Below are 26,953 nucleotides of genomic sequence, written 5' to 3'. Positions count from 1 at the left end.
GTTTTTAATTACGCGCCCAAATTTCCCTCCCTCTTCACCGTAGAATCGAAAAATACTACAACATCAAGCGCATTAGCAGAGACTGCCACACCACCCGACATACAAGACATCTGTCAAGAAGCGGGGGATTATAAGATCTGTGCTGCGCATGATCAGGCGAAGACTTTTCAGGGAGCATTCAGGGTGCGTCCGGCGGTTCTGACGAGAAAATGTAAGGTTGGTGGATATGGGATCGGTTCGGGAGTGTTGAGGTAAGTAGGAGTAAATTGCGTATAAGTCTTACCATTAGGTAGCTGATTTGGGTTCAGAGCTCAAAAGATAAGCGGCATTCGCCATTTCGCAGTCAAGTCGGGCTGGCGAGGCGCATATGCCAGTTCCCATGTCATGTTGGATGCCTGTCAAGGCATTGTCCACTGTAACGGGACATGAACCCGTCGAGACTGCTTCTTGCGTGGCCTTACAAGTCTTGATTCTGCTCATTCGCCACCCTCGACATCGAGTGCTTGGTTATTCGATTCTGTCGAAGTGTCCGCTAACAGTCAACGGTATGGACGAGATGTATGCACCCGTTTCCATCTGCGGTCTCCCGTTCCCCCGTTCCCTGTTTGCCTTCTTCCGTCCCGACCGGGTTGTTGTCATCTTCGTTTCCTCGTTTCCCGTTCTCGGTGAATCTATATCATTTGGTGCCATGTCTTCCATTTGCGGCTAACTTCACTGCTTAGTGGTCGAGTGACGCCAGCTGGAAAGGGAACGAGGCGCGTAGGCCACCCCAGGTACTCGGTCCACCTGCATATAATGCTTGCTCTGCTTCCATCAGAACTCACTACACCGCACGTTCGCTCACACCTCGAAGGTACCAACGTGGCGCCTGTCAACTACAAAGTCAATACGAAAGCAAACATGTCTATGGCAAACCTGACCCAGGTCGACAAGGCGCAGCAGCGCCAGCAGGAGCGTCGCCAACCCCGTGGGCTCTACCGCCGAATGCTCGATACAGCTGCTAGTAGGTGCAAGGACCAGGAACAGGCCTTCATCGGTATGTTTCTACTAGAGTACACTGCTGTTCAAGCACTAAATAACTTAGATGCGGAGCGTCTAGCTGCGCACTCCGTCGTCATCCAGGTCGCCCCGCGCAAGGTCAACTCCAAGGTCAAACAAGTTGTTCACACTCGTAAGTCTCTCTTGATAACATCTGTATCCGGTCATTGACACTATCAGCGTCGAACAATCAGCTCGCGACCGGTCACAAGGGGGGAAAGGAGGTATCGAAGGTTCAAGAGGGCAAAGCGCGCGGTATATATACGACACCTTTTGAATACTTGCTGCTTCGACTGACTCTTTCAGCGACCACCCAGCGCGAAGGTCCCAACCATGGGCATGGCTCAGAGCCGGCATCCAGCACTTCTACCTGTAAGTTCAACCTTTGTTTGTCTTCCCCAACCGCCACTCTGTCCTAGCTCTGAAGACTCCGTACGTTCGCAACTTGGTGGCATCCAGCGAGCTCTTGTGACATCGTCGGTTTACTGTTCACTGACATGTCTTTACCACGCCAGACCGACGTCTTGCAGACACCCTCAACGGCCGTCCTCGCAACAACACGGCTGCAGCCTTCCCCAACCGGAACGCTCGTCTACATGTCTCCACCTCGGACTTGGTCTCGGTCGATGTTACCGTGCGGGAACATCCTCGACGAGCGTATGAGCGACAAGACGGTACTAGTGTCCGCGCTTGCGACATACCTGAACACTTACGCACAGTAATGAAGAAGCCCGAGAATGTTCCTGCACCGGTGGCCTCGACTGCCACATGGAACCAAGTGCGAGGTGCGGACGTAGATGGGAAGCTCGCCATGAAGTCCACCACCGACCGGTCGTTCTTAGATCGCCCTGGTGTTTCTTCTGCTGCTCCGGGTCGTCGTCCTCAGCATCATCACCGTTCGCTTCCGGCTGTTCCACGTCCGCGTGGTCATGTGGATCGTCAGCACTCTCCTCTCTCAACTTCGCCCAACCCGTCTGCTCGTACCAGCAACGGCGGTTTCGGTGGTTTCTATGGATCCCGCAGCTAGATCATACGGATGAATGACCACTTTCAACCCGCGGCTGCAGATGTTGTTTTATGCACGAGTAGACTCATCTCTCGCTCTTGCAAACATCTTCTGCTCCTCGGCTATGTTGGTCATTCAGGGGAAACCCATCAAGGACAAGGTGAAAAATACGACATGTGATTATGGAAAATGATTGGTATGGAAACGATTGCGGGTAGCGGGCATATTCACGATTCTGTTGTTGTCACTCGATAGAGATCACAGTTGTAACAAGGTCACTGTATAGATTCTTCTGCAGTACCTTCAATTCCAAGCGGATCTGAAACCGCCTTCACAGTATCAACCTCTGTCTTTCTTATGTGTCTAGTGAATTAACTTACTGTTGGCATGTTCTAGGCATAGGGCCATAAACTACAGTCAGTGGTAGACGAAAGCACGTCCAGCGTATTCTAACGAACGTAAAGGAGTAGACGATAGCAAGGAATTCTTCGTTTGCTTTCCTCTTCCATAGTCACGCTGTTCGACCGCCTGCTTCAACAACAAACGCTGCTGCAACTACAACATACAGTCGCACATCATGATCAATGATCCCACCAACTTTCCATTTCACCCCCAACATTCGCCCTCAAACAACCACACGCCTACCTCCAAGCATGTCCGACCCCAAACTCAAAGCAGAGCTCTACCGGATGGCCCGCAAAGAGCTCCAGCTCACCCACATCCCCATGATCAAAAAGGTAGCGAACGAACTCGACGACGCCTCGGAAGCCTGGTACCCCAAGATTCTTACACTGTCAGCACAAGTCAATGCTGGCAGTGACGAAAAGATGGTGGAAGTGATGAGGGAAGCGTCCGAAGCTATGGCCAAGTATGAGAAGGTGCTGAGTGATGTGGCGCCGAAGTTGAAGGAGTGGAAGGACTTGTTGGCGAAGTGGGGCGGGCCTGAGGGCCCGGCGCCGGGGCCGACGGCGTTTGATAGCTAGGTTTGAGGAACATGGGTTGGGCAAGAGGGGGTGGGTGGTTGGTATGTATGATGATGATGTCTAAGGGTCGTCGGTCATTGGTATTGCTTGCGAAGAGATCTTCGATTTGTTTGGCTTAAGATGTCAGTGTGTGCTGAAGTACACATAAAGGCCTCCAACAGAGTAAGTGGAATTATTTCAAAGTATCTTTCTATATGATCCATACATTATAGAGAATGTGAAGAAGGCTGCCAGTGCACGCGAACAAAATGAACAGCTACATTTGAAGCAGAAGTATTCAAGATCTTGAATGCTACGTTGTGGATCAATGGCTTATGAGGTTTCTGAATTACTTTCAGTTCTTGGAAGGCAAAAGAGTTATATCCACCCGTGTCAAGCTTTCGATAAAATTGTGTGCATGATACACCGCGCAAATAGAAGATGAGGAAAGGTAGTCGTGGCCGAACTGAAAGTGGCTAGTCGTTCGTACGACATGAGAAGTGACACTCAAAGACCCATCATGATACACTGCACTTGAAGGTTTGAGTAAGTTGTATTGGATATCTTTGACAGGTAGTCAAGAAGTTTCTGCTTCAATAGTTCAATTCATAGTTTGGCTATATGGAAGCGAAGTGGAGGTAGTCGGCGTATACACAAGTCATGCAATGAAAAGAGCAACGTGTAGCCTACACGTTGCAAAAAGATTGCGGTTCTGGCTATTGGTCAAGGAAGCAAATAATTCGGTTAGAAAATAGCTGGTTTCGCCATGTCTCGGTCACGAACGCTCTATTTCCTACATCGCAGCATTCTCGACAGCGAAGTCGAACTCAAGCCATACCAAACGCTCTTCGAGGTCACGCGGACGTTACTCTGAACAAAACCCAATCTGCCTAATCTAGATGCCGAATCTCTGATCTCGACAAGGATGTTGATAATGTAGTCCAGATGGGGGTTTAATGGGTTGGTGGGATGGCCATCTATCCGCAGCCAGTTTACCCGCCGGAAGCTGGGACCACGGTACCGAGCGAAAGTTGGGTATTCATGCACGTCAGGCTCGACGAGCCAGGTGACTGGGATGCTCTTCGCTTCTTTGGTGGAAATGGAGACGTTGGGTTTTGCTGCCATATGAAGAAGCGCGGGATGCGCTGCTGTCTTTTATTCATGTGTCGACATCTCGATCGGTACAATATGCCCATGCAGTAAGGACGCGCGGATGAAGTCTGGAGGATAGAGTTTGGTTTTCTTTAATGGACACGGTAATAACCTATCTTCCACGACTAGGCATTCCGTTTTGTCGGATTAAGATGCGTATTCTTCTCGGCTAGAAGCGGGATGCACACTGGGGGCTGCTTGAGCCACGGTGTAAGATCCGGAGGGCGTGCGCGTACTTGCATGTGGAAGGGAATCCACTGCCGTTGCCGTATGAAGAAGTGCGAGTTGCTCAGTACTTTCTCTTGCTTTACCTGAGGGAGCGGAGTAGTAGGGTATCGAAGGCATGCCGGCATAGCACTCATAAAACATGCAGATGCGGCGAAGGGATGCACCAGAGTCTACACAAAACGACACGATAGCACCGCATGCAGCGGTACACATGTATTGGGCCTACTAGCTGGGCAAATATTTTTTGCGCGATGTTGAATTAAAACGGTCTTGAATGTGATTCGAACGTGTCATGATGTTACCTGCGCGAAAAAAAGAGGAATAAAGCTTACTTCCCCTATTGATAACGTTCGGTGATCGCATGGCCACAGTAAAATCAAACTTAGCTTTCCTCACCTTAGAGAATAGAGCACTCGGACGCTTCTACTACTATCTGTGCTTACCTTTACATGTAAGACTTACTTCACAGACTTCGGAATTAAAGGAGACAATATCTCCTCCTCGTCCTCGCCTTCATACTCTCCAAAAGGGCCCACACCCTGCGTGCTCTCACCGGACTCACTTTAATATCCCGAGCTTTCACTCTGAGACCTAGACCTCTCCACTGCCTTGGGAGACTTCTCATAGGCAACCTCTACAAGGAAAGTTGTTATAGACGAGGCATTGCTCACCGCCTTTTTCCTATACGTATCACCTACAGGGACATACTTCTTACCTGGTAGATCTGGCTTGAGATACTTCGCAGGGTAGTTCGAGCGCGATACGCTACCGTGAGGTCGCTCGGTGGAGCGGTATGTGCGTCTTAAATTCATCGGTGCTGTTGTCATGCAAGATCCTCTCGAGCGAGACCTGCGCAGGAGATATAGATTTGAATGAAGATTTGAATGAAGGCGAAAAAGGGTCAGTGAATGTGTTTGGCGGTTCGGCGGCGTCAGTAAGGACGAAAACAGGCAAGGGCCGTGTTTCGCGGCCCCGTCGAAGGGGTTTGGGCGGAACACGTACATTTTATTGGCGGAAGGTTGGGTAGCTGTTGTGCTGTGGTTGCTGTTAGTCCTGGATGCAGGGGTCTGAATCTACACCGTGTCCCTGTGGGGAGGCATTTCACTATCCACTGTGTCGTCAATATTTTGGGCAGTGTTCCAGTTGATCGAGCTGATAAGGCGTAGGAACCTGGTTTGATAACTGAGGGAACTGCATTGTCAGTCCGCCCCACCTTCTGCGAAGACATTAAGAGGGCAACTTTTCCGGCGTACGTATTTGCACAACGCACTTGCTGATTAGTTGACGGAAAGTGAACATCACTGTTGATAAGGAACATGTGGTACAACAAGAATTTTGCGACATTGCCGCCAGGCCAGAATTGGGGTATGTTTCACTTTGTCGGAATGCACTGTATTGTGGGAAGCGCGAGGATTCTGGTCGTAGCTTGAACGGTGTAGTACTGGTAAGGCCTTGGGCAGTGGCTGTCAACGGCGCGTATGGCGGTAAGCCGAGACCCGGGACCGTTGCTCAACGCTTAAAGAGCTCAGACAGCTCACCATGTCTTCCGAAGACTATAGATTTGGTCTACGATAGCAACGTAATCTCGTATACTGATCACCTGCATGGCTTCAAGGCTTGAATGCGATCCTCATGTAAGGCATGCAGCGATCAGCGCTCACGTTGGATTCGCTTCCTCACGGAAGGAAGCGAATAGACGTCACCGTGGTACGGGTTATTCTTGGTATCACAAAGTTCCATAGGGTTTCGCCTTGGACACGTGCTTGTGTAGCACTGACACCATCTGCTGTCGGTCTGTCATTGTGTGCGATGCGGCGTCGGACAGGCTGACATCCGCCTGACACCGACCTGCAAGCCGCAAGTAGAGGGGCCAAGAGTCCGTGGTTTAGCTCTGCCACCTATGTCGGGCGTGCACGGGGCTATCTCACTCGTACAGGGCAGAAAGTACGCCTGGCGAACGTTCGGACTTGGGTGGGTCGGAGAAGTAGAAGGCTATGTTGGGTTAGCTTTGGACGGATGTGGAGGCGTGGAGGCGAGGTAGAGACGAAAGTGGGCTTGTCCGTGAAGATCTGGGAGAGGATCGGGAAGGGGCCACAGAGCGGTTTGCGGATGAGGTGGTAGTCGCTGGTGCTGTGCCATGTGTGGCCGGACTTTCAGGGTGGGATGGTCATGGTCATGTGTTGCACAGGGAAAGAAAGGGTCTGAGATGCGGTGTAGCAACCGCAAGACGGTCGACGGGAGATTGAAGATGCACCCTCCTGTAGGGTGATGGTGCTGGCAATGCAGTGTGATAGGTGGCAGAAAATGAGGATAGTTCGGCGAATGACGGCGCATAAGTGACGATGCGCATGGAGAGCACCCTGGAGTAGCGTAGCCTACACTTTACAAGTGCCGGCGGCTTGCACCGCTAGGCCGCTATCTTCTTTCGTAATCGTGTGTGCGACGCGATCGAATGCGACTGCTGCTGCGCAAGCTGACTGCGACGTCGCTTGTGCCGATCCCCCATGGAGAGAGGGAACGAGGTTCATGGCCCCGCGGCTGAGGACGGTGTTTCAGAATGACACTGGATGGCGTACGCCGACAGCTAATGGTGTGTGTATATGAGACTAGATTAGGCCAGCAAACGTAAAGGCGCGCGTGGACTTTTCAGAAACGCCATGGCATTATCTTTCATATAGGGTAGAGTGGGTGCGGGCTGGTGGAGGCCGAGGTGGGTGCCAGGCGGGGTCTGCGGTTGGACGGGGTGCTCAAAGTAGCAGATGCGCTATTCCTGGAGCATCGGGCCTGCTGCAGGGATGAAAATTGTACGTGCATCGTCTACGCACGCAGAGCATTCCGTGGTTTCGCTGTGCGACTGGAGCGGGCGCGGTGGCAGTCGAGCGTCTGCACAACGGCGGCTTCCGTTCAGCTCAGGTCAACGTCCAGCGCCCGTATCGGTCCAGCGTTCTCGTGTGCATGGAGGCAGCCGCTGGCAAAGGGACCAGCAAAGCTAGCGAAGGGTCTCCAGGGTGCGAGGCTCCATACAAATCCTCAATCCGGCTGTGGCGCTCCGTTCTCCACCGCCGCTAGCCGCATGGCGACGCTGAGGATGCTCGTGATTCGGGAGAAATTGTGAGTGGACGTGCCCCTGATGGAGCGGCAGGGAAACGCCCAAGACGGCATGGCGCACTGAGGCGACCATCGTGCACCGCGGAGTGGACACTGGACAGTGCAGCGAGCCGTCCGTTGCGGTGAGTGAGTGCGTCTAGTCCAACGCGGGCGGCGAGAGATGCGTGGAGGAGAGGATGCCGCTATGCGCTGAAACCACGCGCGCCGTGACTTGGTGTGATGGTGCAGCGAGCCCGTATTCCTGTCGCACACGCTGCAGCAGGCGCTCGAACATGGCATCGCCAGCGCGGACTTGACGTGGAGAGAAGAGGCCCTGGCGACGACTTGGCCGTCTAGCGGGCTGCTCGCGGCTTGGCTTGCGCGCGGGCTTGGTTGCTGGCAGGGGGCGCCTCGCCAGTTCTCTCTTGAAACCTCCAGCGGGCTCACGGACGCGGTGCACGGCCTGCGGTTCGTCCGCAATATATCTGGTATACCATGCCCTTAGGCATGCCAAAGGGCTTTTTCCCCTCCAACATATACACACCGTGTCTCCATCGACACTCTCTGACCCTCCTGACGGCTAAGTGCAGCGCTGCTACGACGCAGGTGTCTGACCAGTCTCACCAAACATTGTGCTCCCACAGCCACGCACATCTCATACCTCTGGTGCGTAGCCTGCAAGCGCCTCCGTTTCATCGCGCGCCGCCCACCCATCACCACCCGAGCATATAACCGCCAGCACCCACCGTCGAGCATGCCGTGTTCTGACAATTTTCAATAGTAACAATGGCCACCGTCGATGCTGTGTCGACGCAGCTCCGGCAATGGTCCTTCGAGAAGCCTGCAAACTCCCGCCCAGAGCGTTCGGACAGCACCGCATCGTCCCCGGACCTGTCCCACCATGCATCCGAGACCCTGCGGATACATACTGCTGCCGTGCATACTGCCACGAGCATAGACGCAAAAGATCCCTCCGCCTTCCAGGAGCGTTACCTTTCGTCTGAGGAAGATCTCTCGCCCATGGACGGCAACACCACCGACGAGGACTACGACTCCGATGTGAGCATCCACGAAGCCACGGCCACCCCAGCTACCCCAGGCTTCTTCAGGGCACGCACAATGTCAATCTCTCGCCAGGATAAGGGCAAGAGCTGCGACATGGCCGTGACGGTCTCTTATGTATCGGCCGGACGACCCAAGATGATCCAACTCGCACAATCACCCGTCCTAGAAGCACCAATTCGTTCAGCTTCTCTGGCACAATTGCCCATTGCGGCCATCGGCAAGCTGCGGCAACAGGACCTGCGAACGCGCTCAATGATCGTCAACCCCATGAACGGTCCCAAATCACCGGCAATTAGCATCGATACCCGAAGGCCGTCCATGGGAAGCAGGCCATACTCCCACAGCAACAAGAGTGCCATGCTACTCTCCGATTCTGGATCGCAATCGTCGCTGCAAAGCGGTGGCAGCACACCCCGGAGCTCTTCAGCTTCGGTGAGCGAAAAATCAGTCACCTCCACCCGTCCGGTCAGCGCAGCAGGTTCGACCTTCCAACCACGCTCTTCTCTCTACGTCGTGTCGAGTGCGCGAAGCAACACCAGCAACCCTCTAGCGCCCTTCCCGCCGCTCACCCCACAGTCACCGGAACCACACGCCTTCCTCTCCTCGGACCCCTACGAGAACTCCACCACGAACGCCGCCTCGCCCCTCATCAAGCAGTCGCCGCACAAGCGCCTCCGGTCCATCTCGCAAAAGCTTTCGCTCGCGAGAATCGCAATCGGTCCCTCAAAAAAGTATGACTCGAGGGTCAATGGCACTAAAGCAGGGAACATGCCTCCTACACCATCGACACCGTACACGCCCTTGACACCGCAGACAGCCCCACTACCCACGTCAACAGGCCCGAACAAGCTGCGCCGAAACTCGCGCATGTTGTCGTCGCGGCCCAACACCGCGCGGGGCCCTTCGCCGGATATCCCGCCCATGCCTGTGCGATCTGTCACGAGTGTTTCCATCTCGCCCATGAAGTCTGCTGCGAGGAACAGCAGAATGGTAGCGAGGGGCGCCGAAGAGCGCGAGCCCATTCTCGAGCTTCCGCCGTGTCCGGTCGAAGATGCCGGCACAGGCAGCCTCAAGACGCGGCGCGTGCGCAAGCGCAAGAGTCTCATGGACTTGCTCTAAGCCACCGAAAACCCGAATGCCTGGAATCGAGCCGGCCTCAGCACTCACGAACAGCGGTTGCGCAACGCAATGCATAGCATTGCAAAGTGCAGTACGGGATTGCCATTTGTTTCAGGCACCCGACCAGCATCTTGCATGTCATGCGCCGCCTGTTTCGTTTCGTTTCGTTGTGTATACCTTTACCCATCCACCCTTTGCATAAATGCATGAATTGCAATGCCGGTCTGGACCCACCACCGCAGGGCACGGCCACATCCATCACCACCACCTTTTTCTCTTTTGTCTTTCTTTGCAAGGCGTTCTTGGGTTTGGGTCGGCATGACTGAACACTCTTGTCGGCATAGTTGCACTTGATTGCACTGCCTCGATGGCGTTTCTTAGGCGTTCAACTTACTGGGTCCCTGCGGGGGCTACGATACCCTTTCGTTGCCATTGTCTCTTTTCGAGTCATGTCTTTATTGCAAAAATTGCTCCCTGCCGCATAGTATGCTGTTCGCTTCTACCCTAATGAACATGGTCATGATATCCATCCTATACTCTCTCGGTCTGAATACGGCCTTAGTCTTAGTCTCTTAGTAGTCCTAGTGTCATAGTATGCCCTGTAAAGGTGGCGAAAATCTCATCTATGCTTTACAAGTCTGTGCATAGTGTACGCGGTCGTGAGTCTACGTGGTGGCGAAGTTACAATCTGCCGAGTTCTGAAGTTGATGCTCTGCTTGCAAGGGTCTTCGCGTATGTGTACGTGGCTTCTGACAAGGTAGACCTTGGAGGCTGATTGAACTTTCAAGATAAGACCCTAGATTAAGATCTACCCATGACCTGGATCTTGGCTTGCGATGAACGTTGAGACATTGCGTAAGACGGCTTGTCTTGTTTGAGATTGAACAAGTTTGCGTCACTGCCAGTAAGGTCTTTCGTTGCAGCTTGCACAGAATCATCATCATGGTCTTGGCGAGATGCTGAATAGGACATGGTTTTGACATGCCGGACCCTGATGAAAGTCCCTACATCCTGTCTTGCGAGGTTGGGTAAGTGGGTTCATAACGTCAGTGGGCTGGTCTGAGGCTGAACATGTGCGTCACTGGCAACGAGGACTTCGTACTGTAGCTTGCACACAATCATCATCTTCCTGGCGAAAGCTTGGGTAAGATTGCTGCCAAGCATGCTCTGTTGCCGCAATCCGTGCCATTCGAATGCGTCTCGTGCGATGACCGTCGCCGCAAAGGATTTTTTCCAATGCGCAGCAATCCATCTCATCGCCATCGTCACCCATCGAGTTGTAGGATAATCTCGTATTGAGACATGACGTTGCGCACACCCATCTCACCACTTGCTTGCTTTTTGCCGTTGTAAGGCTCACCCACTCGTGGTGGTGGGCCTCTTGGGCCTTTTTTGCGGGGAGGTGGATACCCTACTCGGAAGGGAAGGAAGGCGGAGGATTCGGGCAGGATCCTTTAGGTGCTGATGGGTTCGTCAAAATGTTTCGAAACGAAACGTGCGGATACGAGAGCTTGAGCCAAGTTTAGACACGGCATCTCGTCGTTCGCGGCGCAGGAAGGCATCAGACTTTTCGCACGATGCGCTTCGCTGCGGTTGACCACGGTCGCTGACGCCGAAAGATATCCAGGGCGCTGGAAAGCATAGTCGACGTGTCGACTGATGGCGCCACCAGAAGACAATAACTCTAGGATGCCATGTCCGCGAACGCGTCCGGTGGAGCCTCAGGCAAGCGGAGCCACCAAGGTCTCCCCTCGCAAACTATCGAAGACGCGAAGAAGCTCTTGTGGAGATGCGGTGGATACGCGGGTCTGCTAGGCCAGGGGTGACGGGCTGTAGCGCGTCTGTCTGTCCTGGCAAACTTTGTGAGCAAGCGCACGTTGCGCAATCCCGTGTGCGCGGTGGTACGATCACGGTAGCTGTCAACGTGAAACCGCCACGCAGCCCGTTATCGCGGTTGGCGGACGCTACATATATGTACACTTCGCAAGCGTGGGAGTGCGGTGATTTGATTTTCCGGCTTGAATGCTTGGGCGATGCAAATCTTCATGATGGGAAAATGTCGCGATAATGTGTGGCGGGTGGAGCGGTGACGGAGTGGGGACAACGTCCTGATTCAGGTGAACGCGAAAACACGTGGTGGCTGGATTAGGAAGGCTGCGATGGGTAGCGCATTGAGTAGCAAGCACCGAGGCTGACCGCGACGTTCTAAGCGTAGTCAGGGTGGTACCTAGGTATTTCGCATTCGCATCGTGTATGAGGGCAAGCCGTGCCGTGGTAGCATACATTGTATGGTCATTGAGTGTACCTGATTTGATTGTTGCATTCGCGAACGTTTGGTGGAAAGCGCGGGGGGTCACGGGCGCGACTTCCCTCCAGGGCTAGAACGACCTAGGTGCCACAAACGGACTGTAGTTGAATGTCTCATCCAACACTTTCCATTCTTTTGCTTTCGTCGAGGAACACTTCACACAGTCGAACATGGAGTTTTCGTCGTTGAGCATCGGCAGCGCGACGGACACGCTGGAACTCGGCTGTATCCTATGCCCCGCATTGTCAATTGCCGGTAGTGAGCGGAATTACTTCCACTGTACATACATCCCACGTCTTCCTACAATATAACATATCCACGATCGAAGTCCTCTTTCAGTCTTTTCATAGATTTCCTATCACTTCCCCAAAGAACCAGTAGACAACAATGCCTTCAGACCATCCCATCCCCCGCAAACTATGGCAACACCCCAACCCCAAATCCACAGCAATGTGGTCCTTCATGCAGACCGCCAACCAAAAGCACAACCTCAACATGCAAACCTACCGCGACCTCTACAACTGGAGCGTCGGTCCCAACCGCACAGACTTCTGGAAACACATGTGGGACGCCGCAGGCTTGATCTATTCCGGTGACTACACCGAGATAGTCGACATAACGAAGCCCATGGACAGCATACCGCACTGGTTCCGCGGCACGTATCTCAATTTTGCGGAGAACATTTTGTACTCCGCTGATCCAAGTGATCCGTCTAAAACCACGACAAAAAATAAAGAGGATGACAGAATTGCTGCGACGGAGGTGAGGGAGGGGAATACGGAGGTGCGGGATATGAGTTTTGGGGAGGTACGGAGGAGAGTCGGGCTTCTGAGCAATGCGATGAGGGCGAAAGGTGTGAAGAAAGGGGATAGGGTTGCGGTGGTGGCGAGCAACAGCTTTGACACTTTTATCTGCTTTATGGCGGTCGTCAGTTTGGGTGGTCTCTTTTCGAGCAGTAGTACGGATATGGGGAGTAAGGGAATTTTGGAGAGGCTGTTGCAAATCAAGCCGAAGTATCTGTTCGCTGACGATTGGGCGGTGTATAATGGGAAGACGACTGATTTGAGGCCGAAGATCAAGGAGATTGTTGAGGGCATGAGAGGCGTCAAGGAGTTTGAGGGTGTGGTGCTGCAGCCGAGATTCTTGGGGAGACCTGCGGATGTGGGCGGAGTGCCGAGAGCGGTCATGTTAGAAAACTTTGTTCAAGCTGCAGGCGGAAAGGATGAGTTGGTGTTCGAGAGGGTGGCTTTCCGGGATCCTTTCCTGGTGGTGTACTCTAGCGGGACCACGGGGATGCCCAAGTGCATCGTTCACAGTGTGGGAGGGGTTCTGATCAGTATGCTAAAGGAAGAGAAGCTACACAAAGAAATGAATCCAGACAGCGTAGTAAGTTCTTACCCAGGCCGAAGGTTGGACCATGAAACTAATTTCAACAGATGTTGCAATACACAACAGTGAGTTCGAATCCCAAGGACCGAGCGCCTGGAAGCTAACATCATTAGACGGGCTGGATCATGTACCTCGTGAGCATACAATCCCTCGTCTCCGGCAGTCGCTCGGTATTTTACGACGGTTCCCCCTTCATCCCCGATGCGCAAGCCTTCCTCTCCATCCTCGAAACTCAGCGTGTCACCGACTTCGGCACCTCACCTCGCTTCCTCCATGAGTTACAAAAGAGCAACATCGTTCCTCGCAAGCAGTTCGACCTCTCCCGTCTCCGCTCAGTCTGCACAACCGGCATGGTCCTCTCCGATGCCCTCTTCGAATGGTTCTACGACACGGCCTTTCCTCCCAACGTCCACCTCCGCAACATCTCCGGTGGAACTGACCTCGCAGGCTGCTTCGGCATCATGAACCCCCTTGAGCCTGTTTACGTTGGAGGTTGTCAGGGTCCCACGCTCGGCACTAAGATGGAAGTCTACGACTCGCTCATCGAGTCCGGGCCCGGGCAAGCCGTCCCGCACGGCGAACCCGGTGAGCTTGTTGCCACGGCTTCGTTCCCCAATCAGCCTGTGTTCTTCTGGGGCGATGACTCCGGCGAGCGGTACCATAACGCGTATTACGCACGGTTTCCGCATGTCTGGACACATGGCGATTTCATCCAGTATCATCCTGTTACGGGGCAGGTAATGTTCCTTGGGAGGGCAGACGGCGTGCTGAATCCGAGTGGAGTGCGCTTTGGTAGCAGTGATATATATTCAGTGATCGAGACGCATTTCTTGGAGGTGGCGGATAGCATTTGTGTCGGGCAGAGGAGACCGCAGGATAATGATGAGAGTGTTATGCTATTCTTGAAGATGAAGGATGGTAAGCGGTTTACGGAGTCGCTGGTGGAGAGAGTCAAGCGGAAGATTGGCGAAGAGAAGAGCAAGAGACACATACCGCGGTATGTGTTTCAGACGTGGGATATACCGGTAAGTAAATACTATTTAGGCATAATCGTGACCATGGGACTGACTATGCGCAGGCTACTGTGAACGGCAAGAAGGTCGAACTGCCAGTCAAGCAGATCGTCAGTGGAAAGACTGTGAAGCCGAGTGGAACATTGGCGAATCCGCAGAGCTTGCAGTTTTACTACCAGTTTGCTAGGGTAGAGGACGTGCTGGAAAGCATGAAGCAAGAGAAGGATGGAAAGACGAGGAGCAAATTATAGTCGCAGGCGTAGGCTAGAGTATGTTTCAAGAACGATAAGTATGTTAACTCATAATCGCTTGAACTTGAGTCCACCTTACTTTTTCTTCTTCGTCTTCCGTCCACATTTATTCCCACACCTTTCTTGCTCCGAGGACAGCCTCCGCACAGCGTTCTCAGCGTCCATCGTCGCTCATGTTCTCAATCATATTTCTCCTCAGCCCCTTGAACCTCATGACCCTCTGGCCGATCCTCTCACGTAACCCCACAGTGGAATTCGAACCATCATCCTCAAACACCTGTGCCATATGCAACTCCCTCTCCTTCTTCCGCCACCACCAAAACGTCGCTGCCATGACAGCAACAGTCAGAAGTACTGTAGTCACCCAGTATAGCCACAGCCACCAGGAGTAGACTTGCTCGTGGCGTGTGACTTGGAAGTCGAAGAAGGAGGTGGAGAAGAAGGTCTTGCCTTCGCGTTAGTGGAAAGGAGAAATGGCAGGAAAGGAGGAACGTACAGCCACGGTAGTCGCAGGGAGGAAGAACATGGTTAAAACGGCGATAACGCGCATGATGGCGGAGTCGCGAGCGGCGGCGTTGGCGGCGAGTTGGCTGAGTGCGGCATCACGCTGGGCGATGCCGCTGTACACCTTGTCCTTAAGTTAGCAAATACGACGTGAAATACTGAAGGCGAAGGTGGCTCACCGTTTGTATCAGCGCCTGCGCCCTCTGACTCAAGCACTCCGTCTGCTCCTCAATACTCTTGTTCAAGCATCCCAAGCTATCTAGTCCATCCTCCATCACTCGCGTCGTATTTTCAATTTCTTCCTCTCCAAGGCCGCTCAGGGTCGCCTGCGTACGGTATCTCTTCTTTACTTCCCCAATAAACTCGAGCTGCCTCGTCATGGTCTTACATGCCCAGTCAACCAAGCTCAGGTTACCGATGAAGTAGCTAAGGTCCTTACTCAACGCAGTAAAATCCGTTTCTTCCCTATCATTTGCACTCTCTCTGACCCCAGCCTGAATCTCCAGCGAGAACAGCGTGGCGTGCGCGTTGGTGATGAACTTGTAACGCTGCTCTGCGTCGACATGCAGGAGGAAGAGAGGGATGAGGAAGGGTGTGGAGTTCGGGGAGGACAGGGAAGAAGCGAGGGAGGGAATCACGTCGATGTAGGGAGGGATTTCGTACATGTGGATGAAGGCGTACATGTGGCGCGTGGGGAAGTGGTAGGTGAAGGTTGCGCCGAAGGTGAGGCCGTTGACACCTTTGGCTGCAGAGCGGATGATGAAGCCTGGAAATTTAGCTGGGTGGTGAAAGAGGGTGAGTGGGCTTACTTAGATGTTCTTTCTGGGCAATTGACGCGGCGTGGGCGGAGGCTTGGGGAGTTTGTGGCTGTGCGAAGACTTGCATGGCGATGGGTCGAGAGAGAATGTCGATGTAACTAGATGGTATCCGCGCATACGGCGCGAGTTTTTCGAATAGTTCTTCTGATATCGGCAAAGGAGTTAGATGTCTCCTCGAGCCGGATTGCTGGACTGAATAGCTTTTCGCCGTCAAGAATCAAGGTCGTAAATATAAAGACTTCGTGAATCTGCTTACAAGAGTTTTGTGGGCTCTTCGAATACAGCAGAGCGTGGACTTATGTTGGAACAAAAGTCGTGTGCGATGTAGTCCCGGACAGAACTCTCTGTGACCAGTGTTTCTTTCGCGGTTCCCTCGCCAACTTCAATCAAGTGCAAGCCGTCGCCTTCCGAGTCATCAAAAGCTCGCGTCCTGCGCATCTCGGGAAAAGGTGGTAAGAACATTGTACTGGGAATCGTTTTCAACATCTCTCGAAACAGCGGTGGCTCTTCGACTACAGCTGCGCCTTTCTTGCCCTTCTTTTTCTTCTTCGTTGTAGATTTCCATAGTTCAAAGCCAGAAGCGGCCGGAGGTGTACGTGGAGCAGGCTCTGGTGGTCTTGGGGGTGGGGGTAGCTCTTCAGCTACAGCTACGGAAAACGATCCCCAGCCACCATCATCATCTGGTGGTCGTGACATCGTGAATCCCTCTCAAACAATAGGAGAGCGCAATCTTGTCAAGCGGTAGGTGTTGTGAGGTGAAGACTTCGGAGACGAAGACGAGCGGCGCTGAACCATGTAGCTTGGGGGCCAAATCACTTCCTATTTCGTCGAGCCGAAACTATCATGCACTGGTGGTCGCCTACTTCGTACTTATTGGATGGCTGGCAGCCAATGGTTACCCTGTACATGTTGCTTGGCACTATTGTATAACAAAGAGCGTCGGAATCAGCTTCTTCGATATCCAATTCGAGCGAACTCGTACGCTGAGGAACCATCTCGCCTTCCTTTACTCCGCTATGTCCATCTCATCTACTTCATCCTCAATGTCATCCTCCGTCCCTTCCATTTGCTCACCCTGCCTTGAATCCAGATTCCATGATATAATCGTCTCAGTACGGGCGGCTTGAGTTACGGAAATGTTCCTCAACCTTCCTTCCTTCTGCTCGATACCAAACTTCTTGTCCAACGTCGCAAGGACACCATTTGTCACGCTCAGAATTGGCCACGGTCTCTTGGGCACAGCAAGTTTCTTCTCGCCTCTCCACCTTCTAGGTGCGGCTACGTTCTGCTTCTTATCCAGGTCGATGTAGCCGTAAGTCATGAAGTCGATCAAATATTGTTGAACATCTAGACCTCTATTGATCGCTTCGATGCTAACCATGTCCACGGGCGACTCCATGCGATCACCTCCCAAGTACCAACCTTCGCGGCATAGGAGGCCTGTCTCTTCGAGTGGCACACCGTTTTCGGTCTCGTCATCGAGCCAGGGGTTTGCATCGAGGTCTAGATCTTCTTCGTGGTATGTCCTAACGAGAATGTCTGTCGCATCATCGTAATCCATGGTCTGCTGTCCGATAAGAATCTTGTAAAGCATCGATAGCGTTTTCTGTGTGAGTAGCATGTGTGAGAGATCGATCATGCCGTGCCCATATACCGGATGACTGAAGTGCATATCGAGTTTCACCAGGAACAGGTGGAAAAGGTAGATATCTTGATCCGTCCAGATGGTGCTGTCAGACAGGAAAGCCTCTCGGATTGTAGTGGTATTCATCCCCATCAGTAGCCAGAACTTCATCAGGACGATGTACATCTCGCGCGGCACCCTGTGTCCCTCGACACTAAGCATAGTCAGGATGGTCTTGGCAACGCTGTCGCGGTAAAAAATCATCTTCGTCCACCGCAGGCTGGGAATATCACGCGCGAGGTGCGGGCGGCCATCCATTGGACGCAGCATTGGGTCGCTGATGCACAGCTCAGGGAAGAGGATCCAGCTGAAGATGTATGCAGCCTGAGGGGCATGATAGCTCGCAAAATCGTGAATGATGGATGTGCTGTATTTGTTGAACCTGTAGTGAAACTCTTTGTCGATTGCATACAGATCGATCATGGTCTTTTGCGGCAGCCGAATTGCAAACTGAAAGAAGAGATTGGGATGGCGCAGAATGGCTTTGTAGACGCTGAATCGCTGCGGAACATCTGAACCGGGTAAAGAAGGACCCCATACAGTAGCTGCGACATTCTCACGGCGATGGCGATGGCGGCGTAATATTTTGGGTGCGGTAATGCGGGAGACGGGCGCTGGCATTGATTTGGGGTCGCTCTTGCCGTCGTCAGCCTCTTCCTCGGCGGTGCGCTTGCCTTTTCCTTTGCCGGCTGTTGTAATATCAGTCATTGGACTCGTCGGTCGTGACTCTGCGAAAGGAGATTCTGAAGGTGCGGGCGAAGTAGCCGTCTGCGGCGTTGGCAGCCCGTTCTTGTGCAAGGTGGCTGATGCCTGGAAGGCCGCGGCGGCTTCCATCGCGAGTCTCTTGCGGCTTGTGATTTGAAAGTCGAAGTGGGGACGAAAGACCAAGCCTGAGCGAGTATGAAAATGAGAGAAAGTGAGTGAATTTGATTGGCAACTGTGAGCTTCCAGTGTGGTATCAACATAGCAACGCCAGGACGCGAGTTCAACAGAAAAGGAAGGAGCGACTTGTAAACAAGGCCAGACCCACAACTTCCGCACAGTGAAAGAGCGATACTATGTTAGAAGTTTGAAAACCGAATGACTTGTCCAACACATAGCACCCAAGCTTTGCGCTTGCGGCACAGTGAAATGGTAGGTATAAATAACGGAAACATGAATCCACCATGCAACGACCTGCTTGAGGTCCGCGGGCGCCTGTTGAAGGCCTGATGCATCTAGTCTAAATGCAAGAACCGACCATAACCGCCCTCGTGAGTGGATGAGCACCGCTGTAAACGCCGAACGTTTTGCAGCCCTAGTAGTAATACAAGAAAAAGATAAAAACAAAATCTACTCGGAAAACCAAACTAGTTTCGCTTGATTAGGTTCAGAAATTCTTCCCTGGTTTTAGCAGTTGACCGCATACGACCGAGCATGCAGCTGGTGGTGGTGCTTGCCGTGGTCTTTTGCACTCCCCGCATCACCATGCAAAAATGGCTCGATTCTACTACAACGGCCACGCCCTGGGGCTGAAGCATTTCGGAGAGAGCAAGTGCGACTTGTTTGGTAAGGCGTTCCTGGACCTGCAGGCGACGGGCGAACATTTCAGCGATGCGAGCCAGCTTGGAGAGGCCGATCACACGGCGGTTGGGTATGTATCCAATGTGCATCTAGAATAGTCAGCCTGAAGTTTTGGTGTTTTCCAACCCTGCTCTCGGCGCATACCTTGCCAGTAAACGGTACGAGGTGGTGCTCGCACAGTGAGAAAATCTCAATGTCCTTCACTATGACCAGCTCGTCATGGTCTTCGTGGAAAACAGCACCGTTTACGATCTCGCGCAAGTTCTCCTCGTAGCCCTTTGTGAAGAAGAGCAGCGCTTTTGCGTAGCGGTCAGGGGTATCTAGCAGGCCTTCACGGTCGGGATCTTCTCCAATGCACTCTAGAATGGTTCGCACGGCGCCGGACAGCTTCGCCAACCGCTGTTCTTTTTCTTCGGCAGTGGCTTCTTTCCGTTCGCGGGTTCCTTTGCCTACGCTGTGTCAGTTTCCTCATCCTTATTCCAGGCCAGCGCCACCTACTCGGCCAGCTCAAGCCATCGAAATCGATGGTCGGATGCTGAGTGTAAGGACTGTGCGCCCGACTGGTGGCTAGCGGCGTCTTCGCAGCGTGCTCATCCACGTAACCCTCGACGTCGATACCGCTGTGTACTAGTTCGTATTCATGATGCGCATCGTGGCCGTCGGCGTCGGCGCTTGTAGAGGTCTTGGGAAAGTAGCCGTCCGGGCCGTCGAAATTGACGACCTGGCGCCCGCGGTTCGAGGCTTCGATAGAAGAGTAGAGATTGTCTCGCTCTTTTCGGTCGCGCATTTCGGTAGCTTTGTCTTTGTCTTCGACCCTAGAGGACTGTGCGAGCGGCGAGTGGCCGTTGATGAGGTGGGCGGGAATGGGCTTTGGTCTGAAGGGAGGTGAGTCCATGGCGGGGATCTTTTGGAATTATACGATGTAAGAGATGTCAGCGAGATTCAATTGATTGTCCAATAGTAGCTATGGAAGTGGAGAGTAAAAGGAAGACAGTGGGTTGCAACAGTCCATGCACATGGCTAAGCGCGGTCTGGTCGTGTTGGGTGACTGCAAAGAGTAACTTTTTCACTGGAGGGGACGTCCTAGTGGCGGGCTGCTACTGCGCGCCGGTTTGACGTCGCTCTCCGAGGTGAGCTCGCTCGGGCCACCTGCGTCAAATCGGACCGGCTGCACCGCCTCGCGTCCCTCATCAACGTCTGCCCACCGATCCGTCACCACCACCCCCGTTTGCATCATTGTCACTGCTTCCCTCTAGAGGTACGTATGCCACTGCTGTTGCTCTCGGCCGCTGCACTCAGGTTCACCGTGCTCCAGCGAGGACGGCGTGGGGAGGCATGTTGTACTGGGAAGGGGCTGGATTACGCCGCAACCCCCGCCAGTATCCGCTACGTTGACTACCAACGACGACTTGGACAGGCGCCCTGCAAACCAGAATTCGCGCAAGCTATGCGATGGACGACTAGCAGCAAAATGGTCCGGAGGCTCCGATCGAGGGAGAGCCACACTTGACGAGGGTGCATCGGGATTCGGGCATTTGGCTTGCGGGGGGACTTGCTTTCTTTCTCACCTTGTTTGCACCTCACTGCCAGCTGCACAAGCACTCCAGTCGCCTGCGCTGATCTTCGGCGTGCCTATCATGGCCGTTTCGACTGCTCCCACCTCGAGCAGACGCGCGAATTTGCAACTTGGGCGCAATCCGCGTCCTCCTTCCTTTGTTGGAGCCTGGGACCGATTACCCCGCGTGGACGACCTCGTCCTTTGACGTGTGTACGGCCTTCATGCCTCTGATCGCTCTTCGACTGCTGCAATAATGCTCGCTCGCAGCCGGTGCTTATTGTTCTGCACGGGGTGGTCTTCTCCTGCAGCTTATCGAGCAGAGACATGTTTCTCTCTCCACCTCTGCGCCACGTCTCGAACTAGAATATTTGAGTGTGAAAGATGTCACGATGCAGATGCTCGTCAGACTTCTCAGCATCTAGTCAGGGATGTTAACGGCACACATGCTTCAATATTGATACTCGCCTACCTACGCCACGGCTACGACCGGTAACAGTTGACAGTCTTGTGCGCAAACCGTCAAGATACCTCTACACGGATGCCTTTCGAATATACACTCACGAAAACCATGGTTTGTTCGGTTATAGTGCCGCCAGACATTGCAGTCGTGCCCCATTGCTCGCCAAGCTGGGCAGACGCTCTCACTATGTCCGATCGGTCATGCTGTCAGCAGTACCACTGGTATACACAAGCGGTTGCGGTCCTCCTCGCTCGTGCGCGAGATTGCACTCCATTATCCCTTCCTAAGTAGATAGCCATGTGAAGTCTCAGCCTTGCGCAGATAGAAAGGCCTACAGTCGAGGAACAGGAGATCATGGGTGGAATTTGCACGAGAGGGCATTCAGAAGAGGCAGTCTCTCTGGAAGCTGAAAACATCTGAAAGGCTGCACGGCTGCGAGCCCTCGGGGGGTCTTGAAATGGCAGTGGTCACGATATCGGCGGGAGAGGCTTGGCGCGAACCATCCTTCACTACCTTCGAAGTTGCGCAGCACGGCCCGAGGGCAAAGCTAACTCCACGAAACAGCAACTTACCAACGTGGGCAAGAAGGACTGGAACATCTGCAACACTGTTCTGCGGGCAATTGGGGCATATTCTTGCGTTATCTTCTCCCAGCTCTACCCGCAAGGCTGCGAGGAGCGGCGCGGTCTGAAGTTCTCGGCTAGCCTTGACCCTACCGTGACACTCGGACCTGCGAACGCCGCCATCCATTACCTCCTTCTAATGATAAGTCCGTCTACATGGCTGGGTTGCGCCGGGCCCAAGAAATAGATCAGTGGAGACCAGAGGAATCGTCCGTGAGAGACAGAGACAGGGAGCGGGTCAGCGACCGCACTGTTGAACCCGGCGCTGCGTCACCGGTGCCACGCACTGCGAGGGACTCCAGACGAGGCAATACCCACGAAACAGATACTCGCCCGTCGACGAGGCACGCGAGGGGACGCTCACACGAAAGAAGCTTGAGTAGAGAACGCGCACGAAGGCGAAGTCGTGGTGGTTCCAGGGAAGGCCACCGTCCCACGAGGAGGGCACCCAGCGACGACAGGGTTACCCACACCCATCGGCACCACCACTCCCACCGCCATCGAGAGTCCACCCCATTGACGAAGCGCCCACACAGCCGCTCTCCATCCACACACTCACACAAGCGGAGCAGGCATCATCGCAGCCGCAGCACCGTACGCTCGAGGTCGCGAACACGTCGCGCTGAGATCACCTATCGACCGTCTGGCAGGGCTTTTTCCCCACGTTCCGACCGCGATCGCACCCGAAAACCTTCGCCTGATATTGATACGTATAAGCCGGCATCGTCGGCCCGTCGCCGTTCGCCGTCAGTGGATTCTTACTACAGGCCGGCTTCGAGCAGGGGACGAAAGAGGTCTCCTACACCGGAACGGAAGTCGCGACGGGAGGGGTCACGCAGACAAGATTCGCCCCGACGACATCACAAAAGACATCACACTCCACCCGAAGACACAAGGGAGCGAAGACACACGCACGGCTCGGTGAAAGACCGACACCGCAGCCATAGCCGTTCTCCTGTACACGCTCGTTCTCGCTCGCCTAGACGCAGACGTTCACAGTCACCCAAGAGGAGGTCTTCTCCGCAAGCTTCCCGTCGTGAGAAAGAGCATAGTCGTAGAAGCCGCTCTCGTGCGCCTCGCCATCGCGCTTCCAGGTCGCCTTCTAGAGGGGCCGAACCTCCCAGCAAAGGAGAGACTCGGCCAGCTTCCAGGAGGAACTCGCCACCGCCCACCTCAGACGACGAAGGCGATTCGAAGATGAGGGGTGGTGCCTATTATCAGGGCCGTGGCGGCCCACATCAATCCTACTCGCCACCGTACTCTCATCAATATCCGTCTCAAGGCCATTCTGGCGGAAGAGGCGGGTGGTCTGGGTATCCGAATCAAGGGTAAGTCACTCCTAACTTCCTACGCATCGTGTAGCATATCGCACTAGAATGTACCACGCAGCCTTCACATATCAAGGAACATGCTAACCCTTCTAGTTCTCCCACGCACGGGTATTCGCCTAATCAATCGCCCTACCACCAGAACTACTCTCCGAACCAACATCAATCTGGCTATCCGAACTCATCCTACCGCGGTGGCTTTCGAGGAAATTACAACGGGTCTGACAGGCGACCGTCAGGACCTGCCTTCACCCCAATAGGCGGACGCGGCCGTGGTGCCCAACCCACGCAATTCTCAAACCTGTCCTGGACGCCTTCATCAGGTACACGGGGCGGCCGTCCGGCCACTGAAGCGCCGCGTCATTCGGGCAGTTCTGCTTCACAGTCGGCGGCGGGTGCTTCGGCGACAGCTGACCCTCTAAATTCTGCAGTGGACGCTGATGACAACCCATTCCGGCCATCGAAAGACCTTCGAGTTGAGGATGAGGGAGTCAAAGAGGACAAGAAAATGCCTCCACCCGCAAAAGCCTCGACTACACCATCAAAGTCAGGGTTCAGTTTCTCACTTAAGACTGCAGCCAGCAAAGCGAAGCTAGCCGAACAACCACCGACGGTGACTAAAGAGAAAGGGTCAATCCTTGAACCAAAGGCAAAAGAGGCCACAAGCCGAGAAGCTTCGGTCAAGGGGCCAGACTCTAGAAGCGAGCGTGATCCACGAGATCGAGATGCCGACCGGGACCGAGACCGTGAGCTCGATCTCGACCGCGATTACAGGGCTAGTGAACGTCGATACGAACCATACGATAAGCGCGATGCCTACTACGACCGGAGACCGTATAGAGATCCACGTGAAAGGGATCCTCGCGACCCGCGGGATTCTCGAGAGACGGCTTACTATCGTGACAGAGACTATCGAGATCCTAGAGATCGTCATGATCCACGCGACCCCCGAGACCGAGACCCGCGCGATTATAGAGACCCACGGGATCTACGCGATAGCCGTGACTATCGCGACATACGCGACCCGCGAGATATGAGGGATGGACGTGTTGAACGAGAACGAAAGGAACTTCCTCCAAATCCGAATCTACCCCGCCGGCCAGACTTCCGTCCTGACAGCAGACCTGTCAGCCGACCTGAAAGCCGGACTGAGTTACGGAGAGATGCTCTTCCTGAAAAACCCTCAAAGCCAGAGAGACCGAGGACGAGGACAATCAAGAAGACGCGTGTGAAGCCACGACCAACACTTTCGCCCGATTTCGCTGCCTCAGATTCCGTATACTACCGAAAACCAGGAAATGAGTCTGTGGTTGGATCTGGGACTTACGGGAAGGTATTCAAAGGTGTACATGTGTATACCAAGGATATGGTTGCCCTCAAGAAGATACGGATGGAGGGCGAACGCGATGGGGTAAGTGAACTTTTCGAACCTTTGCACTGCCCTAGTAGACTGACGATTTTCAGTTCCCGGTTACGGCGATTCGAGAAATCAAACTCCTACAGTCTCTCAATCATGACAACATTGTGAAACTCCAAGAAGTCATGGTCGAGAAGAATGACTGTTTCATGGTCTTTGAGTACCTCTCACACGACCTGACTGGCCTTCTGAACCACCCAACGTTCCGGCTTGAACACGCACACAAAAAGGACCTAGCGAAACAACTCTTCGAAGGTCTCGATTACCTGCACCGCCGAGGCGTATTACATCGTGATATCAAAGCCGCCAACATCTTGGTTAGTAACACGGGGCAGCTCAAGCTCGCCGACTTTGGTCTTGCGCGCTTTTATGCAAAGCGCAGCAAGCTCGACTACACAAACCGTGTTATCACTATCTGGTACCGCTCACCCGAGCTGCTCCTCGGCGAGACACAGTACGGCCCCGCCGTCGATATCTGGTCTGCCGCGTGCGTCCTTGTCGAAATCTTCACAAAGCACGCCATCTTCCCTGGCGATGGCGGTGAAATTAATCAGCTTGAGAAGATCTATAACGTACTTGGTACACCATCAGTGCAGGACTGGCCAGGAATTACCGAGATGCAGTGGTTCGAGCTGCTGAGGCCGACCGAGCGCAAACAAAGCACTTTTGAAGAAAAGTACAAAGACCGTGTCACTGAAGCGGCATTCGAGCTGCTCAGTGCGATGTTTGTCTTCGACCCTGCACAGCGACCGAGTGCCTCTGACGTCCTCGCACACCCTTATTTCGTGACGGAGCAGCCCGCGCCCAAGCGCGCTCACGAGCTCAAGGACCTCGAGGGCGACTGGCACGAATTCGAGAGTAAGGCTCTACGAAAGGAAAAGGAGAAGCAGGACAAGGAAGCCAGGCGGGCGGCGCGCGACGAAGCATCACGGAAGGATGAAAAGCGCAAGCTTGAGGAACAGGCAGATTCGGAGCGTGAACCAAAGCGCATTAAAAGTAGCGATGCTAGCGCGTAGGAGCGCGAGTGCGAGTATGTATTGTTGTTGGAGGAAGATAGAGAACAGTACGTGGTGTGCGTTGCACAGTTACAGTAGCTAGATGCAGTTGGAAGTGGAGATAATTATCCATACATATATTTTGTACGCAAACTACAACTCGACTCAAAGTACGGTGATGCGGTACTGCAGTATTACTCCAAAGACCGCGATGTTGTGATGTGGCCGAGTCTGGTGGATACTCGCATGACGCTCAGTCCCAACGCCATAGAGGAGTTCTGAGTGGTTGAGGGTTCCTCGGCTCATAAATCCTACCCCACAATTCCGACCAGATATTTCTCTGATCCTATGACAGGGTCGGAAATCAATTCTATCAGCAAAATTTGGTATATATAATTTATAAAAACAGAAAAATTATTAAACAGGCAACAAGCCCGGCTAGCTCAATCGGTAGAGCGTGAGACTCTTAAGTATTCACGGTCTAATCAACTCGATTACGCGGTATCTCAAGGTTGTGGGTTCGACCCCCACGTCGGGCTGCCTTTTTGTCCCTCGTCACTCCATGCATATCCGTCTGGTTCATTACTTTTTGCTCGAACCCATTCAACTGTGACCTTAGCATGATATTGTTCTTTCTGGCTCAAGGACAGTAAGTCTTGTTCAGTGTTGCTCAATGTGCCATCACATTACAGGCTAGTCCTTCCACTCCGGAGACGGTGGCCCGTCTTCCGCATTGAAGACTTACGAATCCTGAGGCATTCGAGTAGAATCTAGAACGACAGAATCAGTCAGTCTGGGGAAGGCGCATGCACGTCATGGTCACCCTCCACAACGCTTACCCGAGAGCACCCACAAGCTGGGACAAGCTTCCGACCCACTATTATCCGCCTGAACAACCTCCACAACGTGGTTGCGTTATTTGACGGGGAATGCAGCACCTGCATTGCGGGGTGCATAGTCGAGCTCGCGTGCGGCGGGCTGAAACGATCATGAGACTGACAACAGCCAGTCGCAACCTGGATGTGTGTCGTACAACATGCAAAGAACCGAAGAGCACTTGTCGTGATAGTGTGATTACCGATCTGACTTGGGGTGCTTTGATGATGGACAGGTTTGTGTGTAATGAGATGGCTTTTATGCCGACTGAACTCAGTTTACGAGTCACCCACCGAGCTGGCCTCAACAACTCCAAAATGTGCTCTTAGGATCACTGCGACTGCTCTGTTCACTTTGAATTCCGCACAATGTTGGCCGGCCAGCATGTCCATTAATTCTAGTCTCTAAACTCTACAGTACATTAATTTAGCCTGAGGCACACCATACAATCGTATGCGTATCCAGTACAACCAGACATGGAAACGATCCAAATTCCAACACCTACGCCC

At 53.5% G+C, this 26,953-nt stretch overlaps 8 protein-coding genes and 1 non-coding gene across 9 annotated transcripts; 6 read left to right on the top strand and 3 right to left on the bottom strand.

Annotated features, from left to right (window-relative positions):
* Nucleotides 1-795: 795 nt before the first annotated feature.
* N0V89_010626 (uncharacterized protein) lies at nucleotides 796-1,510 on the top strand (the record flags this gene model as incomplete). The annotated part of the gene is made up of 5 exons (XM_056219367.1): nucleotides 796-1,036; nucleotides 1,085-1,171; nucleotides 1,219-1,293; nucleotides 1,345-1,410; nucleotides 1,458-1,510. The coding sequence occupies 5 exons, from the start codon at nucleotides 796-798 to the stop codon at nucleotides 1,508-1,510; spliced, it is 522 nt and encodes a 173-aa protein (XP_056066494.1).
* Nucleotides 1,511-2,697: 1,187 nt separating this feature from the next.
* Nucleotides 2,698-3,027, top strand: N0V89_010625 (uncharacterized protein; the record flags this gene model as incomplete). Its single annotated transcript, XM_056219366.1, has 1 exon — nucleotides 2,698-3,027. One exon carries the CDS (start codon nucleotides 2,698-2,700, stop codon nucleotides 3,025-3,027), a length of 330 nt encoding a protein of 109 aa, XP_056066493.1.
* A 5,232-nt stretch (nucleotides 3,028-8,259) lies between these two features.
* N0V89_010624 (uncharacterized protein) lies at nucleotides 8,260-9,657 on the top strand (the record flags this gene model as incomplete). The annotated part of the gene is made up of 1 exon (XM_056219365.1): nucleotides 8,260-9,657. The coding sequence occupies one exon, from the start codon at nucleotides 8,260-8,262 to the stop codon at nucleotides 9,655-9,657; it is 1,398 nt and encodes a 465-aa protein (XP_056066492.1).
* Nucleotides 9,658-12,415: 2,758 nt separating this feature from the next.
* N0V89_010623 (uncharacterized protein) lies at nucleotides 12,416-14,618 on the top strand (the record flags this gene model as incomplete). Its single annotated transcript, XM_056219364.1, has 3 exons — nucleotides 12,416-13,351; nucleotides 13,468-14,379; nucleotides 14,433-14,618. 3 exons carry the CDS (start codon nucleotides 12,416-12,418, stop codon nucleotides 14,616-14,618), a joined length of 2,034 nt encoding a protein of 677 aa, XP_056066491.1.
* Nucleotides 14,619-14,772: 154 nt separating this feature from the next.
* On the bottom strand, nucleotides 14,773-16,636 carry N0V89_010622 (uncharacterized protein; the record flags this gene model as incomplete). Its single annotated transcript, XM_056219363.1, has 4 exons — nucleotides 14,773-15,063; nucleotides 15,115-15,246; nucleotides 15,302-15,888; nucleotides 16,282-16,636. The coding sequence occupies 4 exons, from the start codon at nucleotides 16,634-16,636 to the stop codon at nucleotides 14,773-14,775; spliced, it is 1,365 nt and encodes a 454-aa protein (XP_056066490.1).
* A 310-nt stretch (nucleotides 16,637-16,946) lies between these two features.
* N0V89_010621 (uncharacterized protein) lies at nucleotides 16,947-18,458 on the bottom strand (the record flags this gene model as incomplete). The annotated part of the gene is made up of 1 exon (XM_056219362.1): nucleotides 16,947-18,458. One exon carries the CDS (start codon nucleotides 18,456-18,458, stop codon nucleotides 16,947-16,949), a length of 1,512 nt encoding a protein of 503 aa, XP_056066489.1.
* Nucleotides 18,459-18,973: 515 nt separating this feature from the next.
* On the bottom strand, nucleotides 18,974-20,082 carry GCH1_1 (GTP cyclohydrolase 1; the record flags this gene model as incomplete). Its single annotated transcript, XM_056219361.1, has 3 exons — nucleotides 18,974-19,276; nucleotides 19,332-19,636; nucleotides 19,686-20,082. 3 exons carry the CDS (start codon nucleotides 20,080-20,082, stop codon nucleotides 18,974-18,976), a joined length of 1,005 nt encoding a protein of 334 aa, XP_056066488.1.
* Nucleotides 20,083-23,236: 3,154 nt separating this feature from the next.
* Nucleotides 23,237-25,589, top strand: LSK1 (serine/threonine protein kinase, CMGC, CDC2/CDK sub; the record flags this gene model as incomplete). The annotated part of the gene is made up of 3 exons (XM_056219360.1): nucleotides 23,237-23,267; nucleotides 23,588-24,567; nucleotides 24,621-25,589. The coding sequence occupies 3 exons, from the start codon at nucleotides 23,237-23,239 to the stop codon at nucleotides 25,587-25,589; spliced, it is 1,980 nt and encodes a 659-aa protein (XP_056066487.1).
* A 411-nt stretch (nucleotides 25,590-26,000) lies between these two features.
* N0V89_010618 lies at nucleotides 26,001-26,107 on the top strand. The gene has a single exon. It is a non-coding gene; the product is annotated as a tRNA-Lys (tRNA).
* Nucleotides 26,108-26,953: the final 846 nt, after the last annotated feature.

The sequence above is a fragment of the Didymosphaeria variabile genome (genome assembly GCF_027946475.1).
Source record: "Didymosphaeria variabile strain IMI 356815 chromosome Unknown scaffold_8, whole genome shotgun sequence".
In the NCBI taxonomy this organism is placed as follows: domain Eukaryota; kingdom Fungi; phylum Ascomycota; class Dothideomycetes; order Pleosporales; family Didymosphaeriaceae; genus Didymosphaeria; species Didymosphaeria variabile.
The sequence above is the reverse complement of the archived record's forward strand: the minus strand, read 5'-3'. Positions and strand labels throughout refer to the sequence as shown.